The sequence below is a fragment of the Phlebotomus argentipes genome, unplaced genomic scaffold, assembly GCF_947086385.1.
Source record: "Phlebotomus argentipes unplaced genomic scaffold, Phlebotomus argentipes genome assembly contig_2, whole genome shotgun sequence".
In the NCBI taxonomy this organism is placed as follows: Eukaryota; Metazoa; Arthropoda; class Insecta; order Diptera; family Psychodidae; genus Phlebotomus; species Phlebotomus argentipes.
Window position 1 is genome coordinate 4,130,764 of NW_026776162.1, and position 17,505 is coordinate 4,148,268.

Genomic DNA, 17,505 nt, shown 5'->3' on the forward strand with positions numbered 1-17,505 from the left:
AATGGGGTTTAACTGGCTCTATGGCCGAGGTTTATTGTACTTTTATTTATTTTATAACATTTTATATTCTTCCTCTTCACCGTTTTTCACGATGCTGTTGTTGTCAGACTCTTTAGCATTTTATAAGTAGTTTTATTCATATGTGTAATAATTTTAAATTATTCGATTTAACATCTTTCTTCGTCTCCTTCATGCTCCCATTTATGTGTGTGCACATCGCACGGAAATTGAGCTTTAGAGGAGCTTTATGGACTCTTTCTTCATGGCCATAGGAGGTTTTTATTCCAGGAATGTGAGCACAGCGCAATATATAAAGTCCGTATATATAGTGTTTTATGAGAACGGAAAAAGACACCGGAATATTGAATTAGAGCGCATGGGAGAAAGGATAATTGAGTGAATTTGTCACATTAAAGTATGATACGACAAAGGAGAATCAGGGCAATAAATTACCGGTGATTCACATGGAAAATGCTTCTCAACGCAATATAATCTGCCCTATCAATTAGCCATTTCCCCCTCGGGGCTCTTTTTTGCCCCTGGACCTTGCCATCTTCCATGGCAAAGCCATCCAGAGAGGGATGATAATAATAATAAACACGATGGTATTTATATTTACACAAAAGAAATTTAATGGCTGAACTATTTCCATCCGTGTGCGCGTTTCACCATTCCGGTCGACTCTCATTTGCTATCGCACGGAGCATGTATGTATAACCCAATTCAGGACATCCGGTCGTCCTTTTTCATTGAGTTCGCAACAATCCCATTTAGATGGAGAGGAAACTTATGACACTCACCATATAAATTGTATACACCCATGGAGACTATTGTAAAATGAAAACGGATTTGTCAAAAGGCAAAATTAATGAGATTTCTCATACTCTCCCAACGTCCAAAGAAGCCATCGTGCTGGAGGAAGAGCGAGAAATGGTTTTAGTTGTGAAAAAGAGGATGAGTATTTTTTTTTTGCCTTGAACCTTTGAGAATGCCATGAAAGAAACATAAAATACGCAAATACCTTGATCCTTTTGTCCTAATACGTTTTTACACCTCTCACGGTGAAATACACCCGGACTTGACTATGCAAAAAACCACTGACAGCGAATTTGAGGACTTCGCAGACTGCTCGAATCTATTAACAGTTTCTACTGTGTTCTGTCACGATCGGCAAACAATATTTCCCTCGGCAGATGCGCCAGCGAGTTAAGGGCAATGAAAGGAGAGTGAACTGAGAAGGCTCTGGCAGAAAGGACTTTACCGTCCTCATCTCTTAAAGTTAATTATTGTCCTAGTAAATCCTTCAACTCTAGGCACTCTCTCAGTTCAGTGTGCTGGTGTATTTAGGAGAAAACGCCGTGCATGAGTGTGGGTGGCGTTTGCGTGGAATTTCCATGTCCCTCTTGCTCACTGGCGGTGCGAAAAAGGAGGGAAAACGTACAATTTGCAAGTTCTCTCGCACTCACTCGGCCCCGAATACATTATAAGATGCATTTCCATGCTCTCGCGTGAGTTGCTGTTTATGTTTAGAAGAGCATCGAACATAGATATCCCCACCATTTCACTGAATGTTTCGAGTAAATTTAAGAGTGATAATCTCGATTTGATTGGGTCAAAAAGGCGTTGCCTTCCACCCAATTGGTCAGATTAATGAAAACTTTCCTTTCCCACGGCTTTTTCCGCGCCAGCACCCACAATCGTGACTCGGAATTGGCTTCTTTCGCATTGTCGAAGGATTACAGTAATTGAATTTGCCATGCACACGGACGACTTTTCTGCAATATATTGAACAAGAAAAAAATATGGGCATGTCGCTTTAATGTCGCCAATTATGACTGCAAATTGCATGATGATCAATCATACCCCAACCAACAGTGACAGACGCCAGTATTTTATTAATATAGACAGGGAGAAATATATTAAATGATGAGGTCAATTCACATTTTTCAATTAACTAAATGCATGTTTCACAGATATCACATTGAATTACATTACATTCGCTACGCACTGTTTTTCCTCCGCAATTTTTCCCTCCCATCTCACCCTCGACGCATCCCTTTTGCTCCTCATCACACAGCGTATGAGATTATGAATTGTCTCCCTCCCAATCCCGATTCCATCATGCCTCTACCAGAGACGAAACTATCATATTCATCAACTTATCAACCCCAGCATGCTTTCGCCCCCTTTCCACCCATCATGAAAGCTCGAGGCCCTCAATTTTGCCATGCGAAATCAATAAAACGTACGACAGAGTACTGATTCAACCAGAAAAGATTCACAGAAGAGACACTCATTGAATTGGAGAAACAAATAAACAACATTGTCCTCGAGTTATTGACTTGCGCTGCTTTCCTTTCACATGATTTGCAATTGAATCTGTGGCATTTAAAAACAACTTTTTGTCTGTTTTTATTTCTTTGACTGTATTTCTGTTTTCACAGCGAATGTCCTTCGTCTGGAATATTGTTTTTATTCCTCTGATAATCTACTAAGTAAATATGTGTTGTAAAATCGATTGAACAAAACCGCAATGCATCACATCAAATACATATCAGGAGAAGATTAACAGGAATCCGTTTGAGCAATAAACAACTCATAAAATTTATCTGATTTAAAATTGTGACGTACGAGTGAAACTTTCTAGTTATCCAATATCAAGTAATTTCAAGACGCTTTTTAAGGTCAAATTTTATTCTTCAAATCTCCTTCAAGCGTCCCAATGGGTGGTATTTTATTGGCGCTTTTGCAACAGTATGTTCTAATAAGTCAAAATTTTTTACTACTTTTACTAACTTTGATTAGCTTTTCGTAATTTTCCTTCTCTCTTCCAATATTTTTCTCTGAGTGCAGTAACATATTTGTCCCGGCAAAATTTTATTTATCGGTAAAAGAGAGAGATATGAGAATGGAGTCGGTGGCAAATCTTATTAATCAAAAGCCACCAGACAAGAAATCATGTACAATATTGGAAAGGAATGTTTGGACGATAAAATACAACCCCTTTTATTTTCCCCATAAGTGGAATTGTTGCTGCCCTGGAAAGGACGAGTGTGTGTGTGTGTGTGAGAAATCCTTTCTCTGTACAGATTGAGGGAACAAGTACGAAAAGCCATAAACCATGGCAAAGTCTACCTTGTTGATATTTGTCATAAAGTTGAAAAAAATAAAGGTATCAATTTTTACTGCCCTCACATATGCGCCTGTGTTGGGGGATTTTTTTCTTCGTTCAGTTCTTTAGTAAATTTTCTGCCATGCCATGAGATATTTCCTATGTATGCAAATATCTCACCATGTGAAGCTCAAAACCGCTTCACTATCTGCGGTGAATCGTAAAAATGTAATTCATCCGCCCAAAAGCTGTGTAGTACTTCTTTCAATTTCACCCCACTTTCTTGCGTTCCGTGTGCGTCAAAAGTGCAATAAAATCTCGAGAAGAAGAATATTGAATTAGAATTTATCAATAAGGCGCTCTCTTCTTTTATTCTCTATTTAATTTGCGTAATCCACCGATCATAATCGTATTTCTTCGACCACTTTTTATGTCGCAAAATCAAACATGTATGATTTTATGGTTACACGGAATGTTGCGTATATGCTGTGTGATTGATATTGCTTCAAATTGAACCATTTCCCCCTTTTTTTTTCTTACCACTCTCGCGCGCGAGTATCTGTTTACAGTGGAACTCTGGACTTGAGGATGAATAGGAACAAGGGTAAATTCATTTAAAACTTTTTAATTGAATTGAAATTGCACTATTTAGGAGAAAAATCCTGAAAATTGAGTGATAAATTTTAATTAATTTCAATAGCCTAGCATTAGGAGGAATTGAATCACTTTACAGCCCTCGTCAGTTGAATACTCAAAAATTGGCAGAAAAACGTAATTCAATTTTCAACCCCGAGCTCTTTTGTGCTCTCTCAATATCGAAACTTTTCTTCTCGAGCCTATAAATTGAGACTTATTGGCCACTCAAAGGAATGAGAAATCTCGATGAAGTTTTTCACAAAAACACTCATTGAACAATCGAATGTGTTTCAACCCTCTTTTTGCCACTCTTAGTTTCACGTATTTTTCTAATTAAATATCCCCCAATTGGCACTTTTTTCCCACCCAACTCAAAATGCGAGAAAAGAAGCTCACAATTTTCCAGACAATTTGTGTGAAAGCTTCTGTGCAACAGAGATTTTATTTGTCATAGAAAAAAGTGTTGCAAAAGAAAGTGGAATAATAAGGAAAATATGGAGATAATCCCTTCTCCAAACGAAAAACATATTCCGAATGGGCAATCGAGAATGCGAAAATTTAAAATTCAATTCAAACTTTTTGGCAGATATTTGCTAACCAGAATAAGAAGTGTCGAGAGAAGAAACACCACAAGGAAGAATTCTTCACGTAGACGGAAAAAAACAATGTAAATATACAATTTATCAATTGTATGGGAAAGTAGACGAAAAGGGGATTGACGATATGTGAAATATTTTCTCCGCCATATGACGGTCGATGAATAAATACGAATAAAAATCGAGATGGAAACCACGATGTAGCCACCCCAGATTTTGATAAGGGTTGCTGCTTTCCCACCACGCTGCGCGCTGCTGTATATGAAATGACAAGCCCCAGATATATTCCAGACGTGCCTTTTGTTCTTTACGTGGTCTGCGGCACACCTCGAAAGTGAGGGAGGGACTTGAAAAATTCACTGGACATTGAGGGGTTATTTTTATGAAATGATGATAGGTGCTTCTGCTCAAATATAAACACCCATTTTCGTCAACATCATTGGATGTCGGAAAGAAAGGGAGAAAAAAAAATCAATGAAAGCTTCACTGGATTTTCTGTGATAAAAACTTTTGAACAATTACCAAAATTTCAGGCAACTTTCAAAGTCTATTGCACACGTTTTCGCATGAGGAAGTGAAAAAAAAGAGCAAAATGATGAGACTGGCAGGTATTTTGGTGTATTTCTCCCTTCACCAATTGGGATATTTCAGGTCATAAGTCCATGGTGGAAATTGATTCTGTATTCTGGCAGAATACAAAATTGCACATAAATTTTCGAGATTTTTAGCATAAACAGATGAAGAAGAAATCACAATATTCTGCCACTCAAGAAACCCTTTCGCCTTATTGAATTTCCGAAATAAGATTTCTGCCAAACAATGCACACACACACAACATCCCCAATTCTTTTGCAGTCTTCCCACCAATGGTCTCAGGTGTGGTGCCATAGTTGTGCTTCCCCCAACCCCTCAATTCAAATAGAACTATTTTGTTTATACATTCAATTTCATTCTTTCTTCTCTCTGGTCAAAACTTTATTCACTGAATGCGATTCAATGCTTCTCACCATGGATTTGTCATATCTGTGGAAATGGTGTTTTTCTCATTTGATTGGCGGATTTTTCACAATTTCTTGCTGGATTGGGAGAAAAAGTTGAGAAAGCAATATTTTGATTGTACGACAACTGTTTCAATCCGCGATATTATTTGAGGATATTCTAATAAGGCGACATCGTAAATCACTGAACATTTCATTAAGAAATTTCAATTGAACTCATGAACTTTTCCTCGCTTTTTGCTCTCCCCGAGATCTCGCTCCCCGCCAACCCTCCCGCCCATCTGAGCCTCGAGGGCGGACAAGAAGAGGGAGAAAAGAAAGGAAATCAATTGGCATACACTCGAATATTAGTGGATGAATGCCATTTGAGCAACCATCCCCTTGTCGTTTGCGAGAAATTTTCGCCACCCACCAGCTCAACGTCCACCCCTCCAGCAAGGGTGGCAGAAAAAATGGAGGCAAATTTTTTCCCGCGCCCCGAATCGTCTGAATTGAAAATCGAAAGGTGTATTATATTGTGAGACTTACTAAAGAAGAAGTTTAAACAATAAAAATGGAATGCTGCATATTTTTATGACATTCTTAAATGTTTTCCATTTGAATTTTGAATTTGGAAATCTCACCCACACCCTCGCCGCCGAGGGTGTATGATTGATCCATTCGGTCGGTGGGCGGCTGTATTGGTGGGGTGATTCGATATGGAAATTTTTCACTCCATGGAGTGATATCGCATAGCTGGCGAGAAAAGAAGGTGTCCCAGTGCTCCTTCTGTGCTGCTCAAGTGCGATTAAATTTAAATTTGAATGTCTGATTTAGCGCTGAGCCATTTTTTCCCGCCCCGCCACCCTTCAGCCCATCGCGCGGCGTCAAAACACCCCAAAAACCATCACCTATACCCAATATATTTTGGACGTTCGATAGTGATTTTCTCCCGATATGCAATGCCAATATAAATGGTGGAGTGCCATCAACATATGCTGAATATCAATCGATTCGCTCACTCAGATTGTACGCTTCCGGAGAAACACACACACGTGGATGTGGCCCAAATTCTGCTGCAGTTGCACATATTTTTCAATAGAGATTGATTGTAGGCCATTTTTGTACAATTTCTACTCCCCAAAGATTACCTGAAATACATAAAATGTGCTCTGTTGGCATTTGACATTAATTGATATTCCAGCAAATATATGGCGGAAATTCGCAGTATATCATTCACATCTGATAACTCATTTCGTGACAAAAGAAAGAGGAGGATCGAGAGTCTAAAAGACTGTTGCGACTTCCAGAAAAAATTATACAATTGTATTTATCAGAAATTTGCTCTGCATTAGATTCCATGAGATTTCAAAATGCCCTCAAATTAGCAAATTAATTGCAATATTTATATTTCCTCGGACAAAATTGGCTCTCAGCTCTTGAGAAGAGTCGCGAAAGGGCGAAAAAAAACAGGGTCGAGAAAATTTTGCTCGGGTAAAAAGTGCGCGAGAAAGAGGCTTTCATTAATGTAGTTGCCATGAGCGTTTTTTAATAAAAATGTCTTTCACGGCGTGCGCGAGAAAAAATCAAATTGCACGTTACACACTTGCAAGTGACACAGCTCTTAATCATCATCATCTGAAGTCGCGAGAATTTTTTTGCCACCCTCCAAAAGAAATCCTATATAGCAACGAGACTTGCTCATAAATTATGAGAAATTGCCCTCCAACTTTTCCTCCCGTCCCTTTTCCTCACACCCACGCGCGCGCTGTTCCCACGTCAATTGAACATCTCGAACACAATCGACAATTGGATAGTGAAATGCTGCCAAAAATCTAATCAATCTCCGCGTCTGATTTTAAATACATTCCATCATGCCCGCCTCCTCGCGTCCCGCCGCAATATCCTGTCGCTCGCGAGTGATGTTTCACTTTCATAGGAAAAATCCATGCATATTTCATACACAAATGATACAACATGTACACGCAGATGCGGTGAAATAATTTCCACACATTATTTGCTGTTTTCCTCGGTAATCATTTTCCACTTACACAACACCGCGATTGGTGCCTGCAGGTTTGTTATTGGAGTCAAAGAGGGAGTGTGTTGCGCACATTTTGACACCACAAAATTAGTTGATGCACATAAATATCGGAGTTATTGGATTTTATACTCTGGCCCTCGCCAGGGTCGAAACCTGATGGATAAATGTGATGTAAAATATGTCAAAAGAATTCACTATATTTCTAATACTTGAGAACAAAGCAATTTAATTTGATAGCGCGAATGTTGTGAAGTCAGTTCTGCTGAACTTACACGAGTCGTTTCTCTGCATTGTCAGGATTCTGCACATAATCACACTCCGTCCCTGGAAAACATTGGGGATTTTAGTGAAATTAGACATTAATATCAATTTAGCCAATGGGTGAAAATGTCCCATTAATTCATAACTGCAAATGGGAAATACGGACAGAATGTTTGCAATGGATTTGGGATTTGAGTGCGAAACAAGTATTGCATAAACTTCCAACTAAATTATAATACCATTCTTCGGCATATTCTCTCCCTTTGTGTCCTCTCTCTCTTCTGCCATTTTACCCTCAAGAGACATTGCCACACTTTCAGCCCATTTCGCTCCCCAGAAACCACCCACTCAACAAAATCCCAAGGATGTGTAGCGCAGAGACGAGGAATTGAGCCAAAAAGGAATGACGCTCTTAACCGCATTTTGTGCAAAATTTTCCGAATAAATTTAGATTATGGTAAAGTTTTCTATTAGGTTGTTACTGCATCTCGAATGAATAAATCTCAAAAGTGGTTTTCTAATTTAATTTTCAGAGTTCCTCAGAGATGAACAAAACATCAACTCTGCATATTGCTTTCCAAATGGAAAGTCACCCCCAAAACACACTTGAGTGGATGCTTTCTGCAGACTACACTTTGGCGCACAAACTTGTCCTCGCAATGCAACTTTGCGACGCTCTTACACAAGATCATTTTTCACTATTCACTTAACTTTTATATTTTCACCAATCTATAAATTATTTAGAGAGAATGGAGCAAACTTCTCTCTCCTCCGCATCCTCAGCGATCATCGACACACTTTTCTCTCAACTGGCTTTTCCAATAGTGGAGAAATTCACTTAGTTCCATTATCTAATTAAGCCATTCTACATAATAGCATTAAGAATACGAACCTCTGTATTTTGCCACTTTGTTATTATAGTTCCTCTGCGGTTTTGCCATTTCGCCACCATGAGAGAATCTATATCGTGTTTTTGTCCTCTTCCTCTAATTTGAAAACGACTAAGGAGTGGAAATTGCATTTCAACTGAGATCTTTGACTTTGCCCCGAAATATGCTAATGGATATTGTGGAAATTTGCCATAATTGCAAATTGCAAAATCTCTCTGTTCAGCCACAAAAAAAATGATGTCAAATGAACATTTCTACATTTTCTACCCACTGAATTTTCCATTTTAATTCAATGTGTGATTGTTTAAGCACTGTTTTTCCACCATAATCGCAAGAATTGATTCTCAGACAGCGTTTTTCTGTTTAATTTCAAGAGCAACAATTTTTTCCACGAGAACAAGAGATCAATAAATGTAAATTTCTCTACTCTCTCTCTTTTTACACATTTTTCAATGTCTGTATATTTTGCCCAGGATGAGAGGCAGAAAAAGCTGAAACAGAGCACTTAACGCGAATTGGAGTGAGACATTGCAAGAAATCAGAAATCCAATACTTCCACTTCATTTGATTTACAATTCTTTCAATAATTTTTCAGTTCTCTATATGTAAAATGTTCAGCATGAATACACATCAGGATTATTGAAAAATGCCACGCAGTGTCAATGGACTGGAAATTGTGCATTATTTATAAATATCTCTATATCGCAAAAAAGTCTCTCACAGACTTTCTCTCTCTCTCTCTCTCTCTTTGCGAACGAGACAATTCAAATAATACCCTCGAATCCACGAAAAACATTCCCCTTCCCTTTCAGCAGAAACCCACTCTTTATGCCCGAGTCGAGAGCCATTTATTTTGAAACACTTGATCTCCAGTTGGAAAATGTAATCAAATTATGCGTGTAATCATTTTATTTACAACAAACAATCCTTCTCACTGCACTTTGCCTGGATGGGAAAGGATTTGTGTACTGAGATTTGTATTTACATGGCCTTAGATTTCGCACTCTCATTCATTCCTATTCTCCAGACACGTGGCCTCACAATTGAGACACGCGACCATCTGTGGGCGTTTTATGGTGTAAGCACGACATTTACATAAGTGCAAACATTTCGGACTATCAAAAGAGAATTAATATTGCAGCTAAGCTTATGTTTTTTCTCCCCCTTCATCGTGTGCCCACATTGAACAGCAACCAGAAGAAAAATGGGGGAACACGGGAACAATTTTCTAATCAATAATTCAATCTTATATATTCTATGAAAATTCATCGTGCATCTTTGCCTCGAACAATCTCTAAATCACAAACGTACACCTGATAATATTGAACATTAACAGTGTTAAAAGTCATCATTTACTCATTACTTGGTCGTATTTTACTATTCACAAGACCCAACATCCCCAAAACAGCACGTGCTACATGAATTTAATTCACTACACAGTTTGTTCCCTCAACTCTCCCCGAAACTAATGATAAATATCCCCAATAAATCTCCTAAATCTCCCACGTGTAATTAAACTTTTTCACTATTCCGTCTTTTGAGCGTCCCGCAAAAATTCACTGTAAAAATTCCAGTCGAGAGATAACAGGAAAACACACAAAAAACGATTATTTGCATGGAATTATCGAGGGAAAAATGTGTGGCATCACCCTGTTGGCCCTTATCATCAAATATATGATGTCGACATATGTTCCTCTCCTCTTTATATGGGTAGCTTGTATGCACCGTGTGCCTCTCCGGCAAGATGATGGTACATATTTATGGAAACGTATCCACTTAATAAAATCATGAAAATGGCGAAAAAATTGATCGATAACACGATTTTTCAATGTTTTATGGATGAGACACAGACAGAAAGTTAGACAAGAGATTTTGCCGCTCCCCCCACATTCATCCATATTCACACTTACTTGCCACATCCCTTAGGACAGCCTCTCCACAACATCCCGCGCAGTCTTCAGCTCCTTTATCAATATCGGCAGCTGGCCACCGTGAATGGTCACGCAGTGCTCCGTCTTCTGCGGCAATCCATTTACTATTTCATTTCTGACGCCCAGACTCAGGTTCACACAATCTGGATGTGTCTCTGAGGGTGCACAGCTAACATCCTCCAGTTCATTGACACTGAGCGTCTGACCGCTGAGGAAGTCCTGCAGTCTGTCAGAGAACTCGCCCAGAGTTCTGCAAATGCCGGCTGAGTGCTCCTTCGGGAGGCCCAGTTGCTGCAGTTCCGCCTCGAACACCGCTGGCGGAGTGTTGTGGCGCACAGCACTGGTCAGGATGTACCTGAGACACGCAAATGCTGATCTGGCCGCCTTCAGGTCCAGCTTATTGGCACTCATCGTGTCCAGGAGCTTCTCCTCCTGCAACACAACATGCAAAATCGTTGATATTCTGATTCTGTGCATGTAGCAAACTCTCTCACCGGAATCTCTTCGCCGAGGGTGCTTTTAGCCACCATCTGCGCCAACACGCGGAGCTTCACTGAGCTCAGCACGGACAGCGTCGAGTGGATCTCCGCCAGGATCCAGTCAGGACAATCACCATCGCCGCAGAAGCGAAATTTCTGCATTGGAAAAGGAGGAAAAGCGGAAAATTAAGAGGGTATCCCGTATTTTAATTACCATCCCGCCTTTTCTCAACACCCCTTAGCGCTTTCATGGCGTGCTGAAGAGCCAGAGAAACTTTTCCCATTTCACCCATCTTGACTTGATACCTCGAGGCTGTATTGTGACCGGATTTTTTTTCCACCTGGTTAAGTAGAGAATTTTTGACCAAGAAGAACCCTTTATCCCCCGGCGACTAACCGCCACCCACGAGTCCTCTGTCGTCAGTGAATGCCAAGATATTTAAAATTGATGGGGTGTGAGAGTAGGTGGTGTTGTACGTGTGAATTCGTGCGTAAAATTTGGAAATTAGTTGCAAAAGTTAATATTTGCTCACTCGGTTTCATTTCAACCCCCTTCCAATGTTCACCAATCAACACTTGTACTTATACATCATCGGTAAGTGAGACACACTTCATGGCAATCCCATTAGCTAAATGTATCGAGAGGAAATTAGAGATGCCGCCAAATAAATTATACATTATATGTACACATGGCAGAATCGCGGATGGAAGTCTTCTTGGGAGACCCGTGAGTAAACTTCCTCAATGAGAGCACGTGATTCCCGATGCGGAGAAGTCAACGTCTCTATCAGCTGCTCAAATCAATTTGTGGACACTTTTAATCCCAATGCAAAGCTCGCCTCCGGGGACTTTTTCCCCATCATCCTTGCCCATTGAAATGCAGAGGCAGCAGCACTTGGCTATAGATGTTAAATGAGCGGGGCTATCTTTGACAAAATATTTGAAATTAATAACTTAGAAGGAAATGAGATCATTAAAAGCTTTCGCCCAAGTGTCCCGCTCTCTCTCGTCCTCTCTCGAGTTCCGCTGCCGAGATGTGCGCTCGAGTGACTTCTGATTGGAATGATCTGCGATGGAGTTATAAAAGGCACACGTCTCCCTGTTGCGCCTTCAGTGTGACTCGGAATCCCGTCGCAGGACAAAGTGCTCTTCTCGGTGATGCTCAGACAGTGAAGTATTCCCAAGTGGAGGCAAATCATCTTGAGAGTGTCTGTGAAAATCTTGCGCGATGGCCATGAGTGTGCTTCCTCTGGCTCTCCTCACCATCCTCTGTGGATTATGTGTCAATGCGGAGTACCACGGGGACGTGGGTGTGGGCATCTCTCCCTGGACGTACAGCAATATCCAGAGAATTCAGAGTCTCGAGGAGAGAATCAATCAATATCGTCGCTTCATCATACATCTGTTTGGGAAGTTGCCCGGATCGTGTGATTTGTTGCGCATCTTCGACGACTACTCCACGCCACGCTATCTAGGTGAGTTCCCGCACCATCTCTCCCCGCCGTCGCCCAGCAACCACGCTCTGCTCCTCGCCACAGATCAATCCCCGGACATACAGCATCTCATGGACAAACTCCAACCCGCCAGTGCGGAGAATCACCCCGGAAACCCAACGCCAGACCCCAAGAAGACCCTGCTCGACGTGCTGGAGATCTACCTGGACTTCACAGCCTACGTCCTGGACCCCGTGTCCGCGGAGGGCATCGAGCGGAATCTCCGGAGGAGTTGCGAGAGTGACGCGCCGCTGGTCAGCGACAAGCGCAGTGACGAAAAGGTTGTGGGCAAGAAGATCAAGTTCCACTCTTGGGGCGGCAAAAGGCACCTCCCGAATCTCGACAGTGGCTACAGGATCATCACAAGAACACCCTTTCACTCCTGGGGCGGCAAGAGAGCCTCACCCATGGATCTGCTCTACAACGACTTGTATTAAATCATCCTCTCCATGTCAGTTCTCCATGATTAGGTGTAGAGTTGAAGCGTCTCTCAAATAAATATGCATGTGAATAAATTCTAGGAGCAAACTCACCATGATTTACTTTATTATCCGGGAAATTCGTGGTTTTTCTTGCTGTATTTTCTGGAGCTCACCAAGAAATGTAAACATTGAGGAAGGAATGAAGTTGGCAAGAAACAAGCATTTGAACTGTTATACCAACAGAATCACCCAAAAGAAATAATTAATTTTCCTATTCCTAGTCATTGAAATATGTTTAATAAAAGTGTGTGGAATAAAGTACGCAAGAGCGATGAGAAAATACTCATTTAATTAATATTTTCATGAGAATTATCCTTGAGAAATTGTCTTAAGTCGATCTATCCACCACCAGAGGAGCTGCCATCGCGGTATAACACTTTGACCCGGTTGTGAATTTCATACCAAAACGAAATGGAAAAATACCGGTATTATTGGAAACCATTTCAATTTGTACAAAGAGATCTCTAGAAATAATTGAAACCCAATTGAAGTAGTGATTTTCGCTCCTAGCTTCCCAGCTGTACAGCCACAAATTGGTGATTTCACGACCGATAAAGCCCGGGAACCCCTGACGAAAAGCCATACGCGAGGGTGGCCTTCTGATGAGCTGACAGTCGGGTTGTCAGTGTGTGAAAATCATCATGGAGTCGCTAGTGAACTACAGTAGCGAAGACGAGGCAGAAATGGAGAATAACACAAGAAAGAGGGTAAATAGTTGCATTTCTCTACTATAAGTTGATTATCTAAATTGTGCGTGAGCGACTTGTGGTGGTGTTTTCGAGCTCACCACGTGATTTCGCCGTGAAAATTGACGCGTAAAATTCACTTCTTCTCGATGGTGTTTATCGATTTTTGCCATTTAGCTAAATTTAGCCTCATTTCATGGAGAGAAATTGTGTCTCTCGATGAAATGAGTCTCTGTGTGTGGCTATTTTTGGGTGCCCATTGCGAGAAACTGTGGAAATGTGGGAGAACTGAAGTTGTTTTGTCAAGAAAGAGCTTCTTTTGTCTCCGTCGCATGATTCCCGGACTTCCGGAAATGGGGAGGCACAAAGTCGATGAGAATGTCCGATAAAAGCCCTCAAATTGAAATGCCATTCCAATAATCTACTTCAGATTGAGTTAAGATAATAACAAGATTTGCTGTTTACATTTCCTGAATAGTCGCCCATTCCTTTAGGATGAATCATCAAAGAACCGCGACGGACGAGATGCTCGCAGATCCGAGGATGCCTGGCCAGGGTCAGGGAGTCAGAGTGAGGTCAAGAAGGCGCGCAAGGATGACACAAATTATGAAAGTGTCCAGATGGACATGAGTGAGGTAAATGCTAGAGATCAATTTAATATCAGAGATTTGCTAAAAGGTCTATATTTTCTATCCATTTGGAGACTTCTTGAGACACTTGTCGTCTCACATCTCTGCCCTCAAAAATCTTGGGAAAACGACTAGGAATCACACTCATGTCTGCCTGTGGAAATTGCAATGACTGGTAAATATTGCTGACATGAAGAGGGAAGAAAAACGATGTTCTAGTCATTTTCTCAAGATGAACTTCTCGAAAAATCTTCAAATTATGTTTTCTCCCACACTTTGATTATTTCGAATGGATTTTGCCATTCAATTGTTCAAAAGTTTCACGACAATTCGCCCCCTAAAATTGTCCCCCGAACATTTTATTAGTTAAGCAAAAAACAAAAATATCAACTTTATGAAGAATATTAACACAATCCACTGTGTTTAAAAAATGTGAAATCTTCCTCACAACCATTGAAGAACTGAAACGATTGAAAGGGTGTCTCAATGAGACGAATGTGCTTGGCCACACATTGAGCCACTTGTTTGGTTGATTATCCTCCCGTCCACAAATGCTGGTCAGCTCAAGTCTGCCTCCTAGTCCCCGTCTCACACACTCAAAGTCCTTTCGGTGGTTTTACCGAAGGACGGGGTCATCCACGTGAGTATGTTTTCCACCAAAAATAGGTACACTCTTTACCATTTCACCCGTTCTCTTTTGTATCGAAATGTTAACAGAAGAAAAAATGTAAATTGTGACGAATGTGCATTGAGAAAACAAGCAGATTTTCCTGTTTTCACTCACTAATTGGCAAAGTTGACTTGAACTGTCGCGAAAGTGTCTTTCTCTCCCTCATGGAAACATGCTCAAGAGTTTTTGGGGCATTAATTGACGGTGTGCTGGGGAAAATGTACTTTCTGTGACATAATTATACCTTTGCGCTAGAAGTTAAATTGGTAAAGTGAGGTGAGAGACCAGAAAATAGCAATTAAAATGGCTTTTATCGTCATACAATTTCTGGCAACGTGTCAAATACACAACAAAATCGATAATATATCCACCTGAAAGTGTTCTGTTTTGGTGTGAACGCAAAAGCCGCGCCACTCTTGACGCTCTGCAGGCAATTTAATAATGCTGTTCAAATCAATAAAATTACAAATACATGTTTGATGGGTAGAGAGAAAGAAAAAAAACACTCGAGAGACGGAAAATCAATTCACTCTGCCAAATCATCGCAAGAGCGCATTAAAAAAGCCTTTCTCAAGTCCAAAAAAGAGAGAAAAATGGAATTTGTAGTGTGAATCTTTTCTCCGAAATGTGTCAAGGGTGAAACCTTAATGTTCGTTCAATGAAAGGAAAATTTTCGCCTCAATTATTGAGGGGATAATTTTTCCCAGTTTTCTTTACTTTAAAATTCAGTTTTAAATGGAGAGTTTTGTTGAGAAAGTTCACACGCTTTTCGTTGATAATATTCTTGGTGATGAAGTCAGAAGAAATGGTAATTTTGACTATCATTTGATTCCATTTGGTTTATCATCATATTCTTGTTTTTTTCTGTTCTAGTGTAAAAATTTGTCGAGACAGTATTTTTGTGCAACTAACAATTTCTATTTACTCTATAATTATATTCCATTGAACTTGATAATGAGAGAGAAAAAATCTGCACTTTTTGGCTGTAAACGCGAAATGCTAATTTTTGTTCTAAATTATATACATTTCTTTAACAACGTATATTTGTTAAACCACCTCAACTTGGATACTATGAAAGTGATAGTGACTAACGTGAAAATGTCTTTCCCCTCTTTTTGTGGTATTCTCTCCCTTTACAGGACTCCGATGATGCGTCATCGAAGGATGGCAAAGATGCTGCGAGTCCAAAGCCTAAGAGTCGCTCACATGCTGAACGTCGTCGAAGTCACAGTGCAGAGAATGAGGTTTTATTTTTTTCACTTTACCATATCTTTTGCTTGAGAAACGCTGAGGAGATTTGCTCAAAGTGTGTGAATGCAATTTGTTTGTTTTTCTAATGTTTCTCTCGGTGGTTCTGCTTAGCGTGAAACTTCACGGTACAAATCATCAAAGGAGCATCGCCACTCGTCCAGAGATCATAGGGAGAAGGAGAGAGACAGAGAGCGCGACAGGGACAGAGATCGTGATCGTCCGAGGCACAGAGACAGGCACAGGTGAGAAAGTGTTGTGAATGAAGATTTCTTAGGATTCCTTCTTAATACAATGGTCTTTTTCACAGTGAGCGCAAAAAGAAAGACTCTCGACGTGAGCGTGAGCGCGAAAAGCACCGTCGTCGGTCATCGTCTCGTGAACGCCGGCGGAGATCCAGCTCGAGGGAGAGTCGTCGTGAGCGGCGTCGCTCGAGAAGTCACTCTCGTTCGCACGGACGATCACGCAAGTCGCCAGAGATGAAGAGCAGTCCGTCGGCGTCTGTAGTGTCGTCAGCGACAGTGGTGGTGGCGGCTGTGGCGGCCCCTGTGGCGCCGGTGAATCCTCCGCCTGTGGCCGCGCCTAAACCCTCCTCGCCGACACTCATTCCCACAGTGTCTCTGCCGATGAACAGCGAACAGGCGAAGCCGGAGAGGTACGACTGGCGGACGCAGCAGCGAGTGCAGCAGCTGGAGAAGATGGGCATCGATTTTAAGAAGTCAGAGACGGCGGCAATTGAATTGCCCAGCTACTACAATCCTGGTGTGGTGAATCCGTCGCGCTATGCCGAGCAGATGCAGAAGCGGAAGCTACTGTGGAGTCACAAGAAGGCGGACAATGTGGAACAGGCGGCGGCCAAGTGGGAGACGGCGAAGTTTTCTCAGGATCAGGATGGGAAGGTGGCGTCGAAGTTCATGAGATTGATGGGTATTAAGGATCCGCCGAAAGCGGGCGGTGGCGGCGGCGGCGGTGGTTCGGGCTCTGGCGTGGATCTGGTGAAGAAGCAGGAGGAGCTGTTCTCCTCAATGGAGCAGCAGTATGAGGTGGCGAGACAGGTGACGCACACAATGCGCGGTGTCGGCCTGGGCTTCTCATCGCAATCGCGCCCCTTCTGAAAGGGGGGAGCAAATGAGAGATTGCGTCTGCATGCAATATTCCTCAGCGCCCCTGTGTAAACAAATTTGCCAAATTATCTGGTTGTACCATGTATACTCCATATCTGTGTTGTCCAGATGCGAGATTCGGAGAGAACCAATCTTTTGAGAAACAATCTATCACCGAAAAGGAATCAGATCTTGATGAGAGAATATATAGTATTTGAGAGACAAAGTGCGTGGCGTTTTAGTAAAATTTATTTCTACCTATTTTGGC

General features: G+C 41.3%; 4 protein-coding genes across 6 annotated transcripts in view; 2 read left to right on the forward strand and 2 right to left on the reverse strand.

The window, feature by feature from the left end:
- Window positions 1-10,379, reverse strand: part of LOC132264934 (large ribosomal subunit protein eL33) — a 69,501-nt gene extending 59,122 nt beyond the window's left edge. The window contains exon 1 of the mRNA XM_059765283.1: window positions 10,369-10,379. The gene's annotated coding sequence lies outside the window, so the exon portion shown is untranslated. The remainder of the gene's footprint in view (window positions 1-10,368) is intronic.
- Window positions 7,479-13,165, reverse strand: LOC132264931 (COMM domain-containing protein 4). 2 transcript variants are annotated; one of them, XR_009468549.1, is made up of 5 exons: window positions 12,953-13,165; window positions 10,942-11,082; window positions 10,427-10,879; window positions 7,638-7,689; window positions 7,479-7,518 (listed from the first exon to the last, which is right to left on the reverse strand). XR_009468549.1 is itself a non-coding variant. In XM_059765276.1 (4 exons), exons 1-3 carry the CDS (start codon window positions 12,953-12,955, stop codon window positions 10,439-10,441), a joined length of 585 nt encoding a protein of 194 aa, XP_059621259.1. In that variant the 5' UTR covers window positions 12,956-13,165; the 3' UTR covers window positions 7,602-7,689; window positions 10,427-10,438. The 2 variants fall into 2 exon arrangements, 1 of the variants encoding a protein (XP_059621259.1); XM_059765276.1 differs by lacking the exon at window positions 7,479-7,518 and having other exon boundaries at window positions 7,602-7,689.
- Window positions 12,083-12,964, forward strand: LOC132264929 (leucokinins-like). Its single transcript, XM_059765274.1, has 2 exons — window positions 12,083-12,401; window positions 12,465-12,964. The coding sequence occupies exons 1-2, from the start codon at window positions 12,155-12,157 to the stop codon at window positions 12,854-12,856; spliced, it is 639 nt and encodes a 212-aa protein (XP_059621257.1). The 5' UTR covers window positions 12,083-12,154; the 3' UTR covers window positions 12,857-12,964.
- Window positions 13,166-13,475: 310 nt separating the features above from the next.
- On the forward strand, window positions 13,476-17,418 carry LOC132264602 (arginine/serine-rich coiled-coil protein 2). Of its 2 annotated transcripts, none has more exons than XM_059764853.1 (5): window positions 13,476-13,608; window positions 14,082-14,222; window positions 16,026-16,130; window positions 16,249-16,379; window positions 16,445-17,418. In XM_059764853.1, exons 1-5 carry the CDS (start codon window positions 13,543-13,545, stop codon window positions 17,247-17,249), a joined length of 1,248 nt encoding a protein of 415 aa, XP_059620836.1. In that variant the 5' UTR covers window positions 13,476-13,542; the 3' UTR covers window positions 17,250-17,418. The 2 variants fall into 2 exon arrangements, with proteins under 2 accessions (XP_059620836.1, XP_059620837.1); XM_059764854.1 differs by having other exon boundaries at window positions 13,489-13,608; window positions 14,066-14,222.
- Window positions 17,419-17,505: the final 87 nt, after the last annotated feature.

What these genes read in the sequence shown, in the direction of transcription:
- LOC132264929 (XM_059765274.1), top strand. Translation starts at nt 12,155, where the DNA reads ATGGCCATGAGTGTGCTTCCTCTGGCTCTCCTCACCATCCTCTGTGGA. An exon ending in CTCCACGCCACGCTATCTAG is followed by an intron (nt 12,402 to 12,464) that starts GTGAGTTCCCGC and finishes TCCTCGCCACAG; the next exon opens with ATCAATCCCCGGACATACAG.
- LOC132264931 (XM_059765276.1), bottom strand. An exon ending in CCCTCGGCGAAGAGATTCCG is followed by an intron (nt 10,880 to 10,941) that starts GTGAGAGAGTTT and finishes GTTGTGTTGCAG; the next exon opens with GAGGAGAAGCTCCTGGACAC.
- LOC132264602 (XM_059764853.1), top strand. Translation starts at nt 13,543, where the DNA reads ATGGAGTCGCTAGTGAACTACAGTAGCGAAGACGAGGCAGAAATGGAG. An exon ending in AGAATAACACAAGAAAGAGG is followed by an intron (nt 13,609 to 14,081) that starts GTAAATAGTTGC and finishes CCATTCCTTTAG; the next exon opens with GATGAATCATCAAAGAACCG. An exon ending in AGGCACAGAGACAGGCACAG is followed by an intron (nt 16,380 to 16,444) that starts GTGAGAAAGTGT and finishes TCTTTTTCACAG; the next exon opens with TGAGCGCAAAAAGAAAGACT.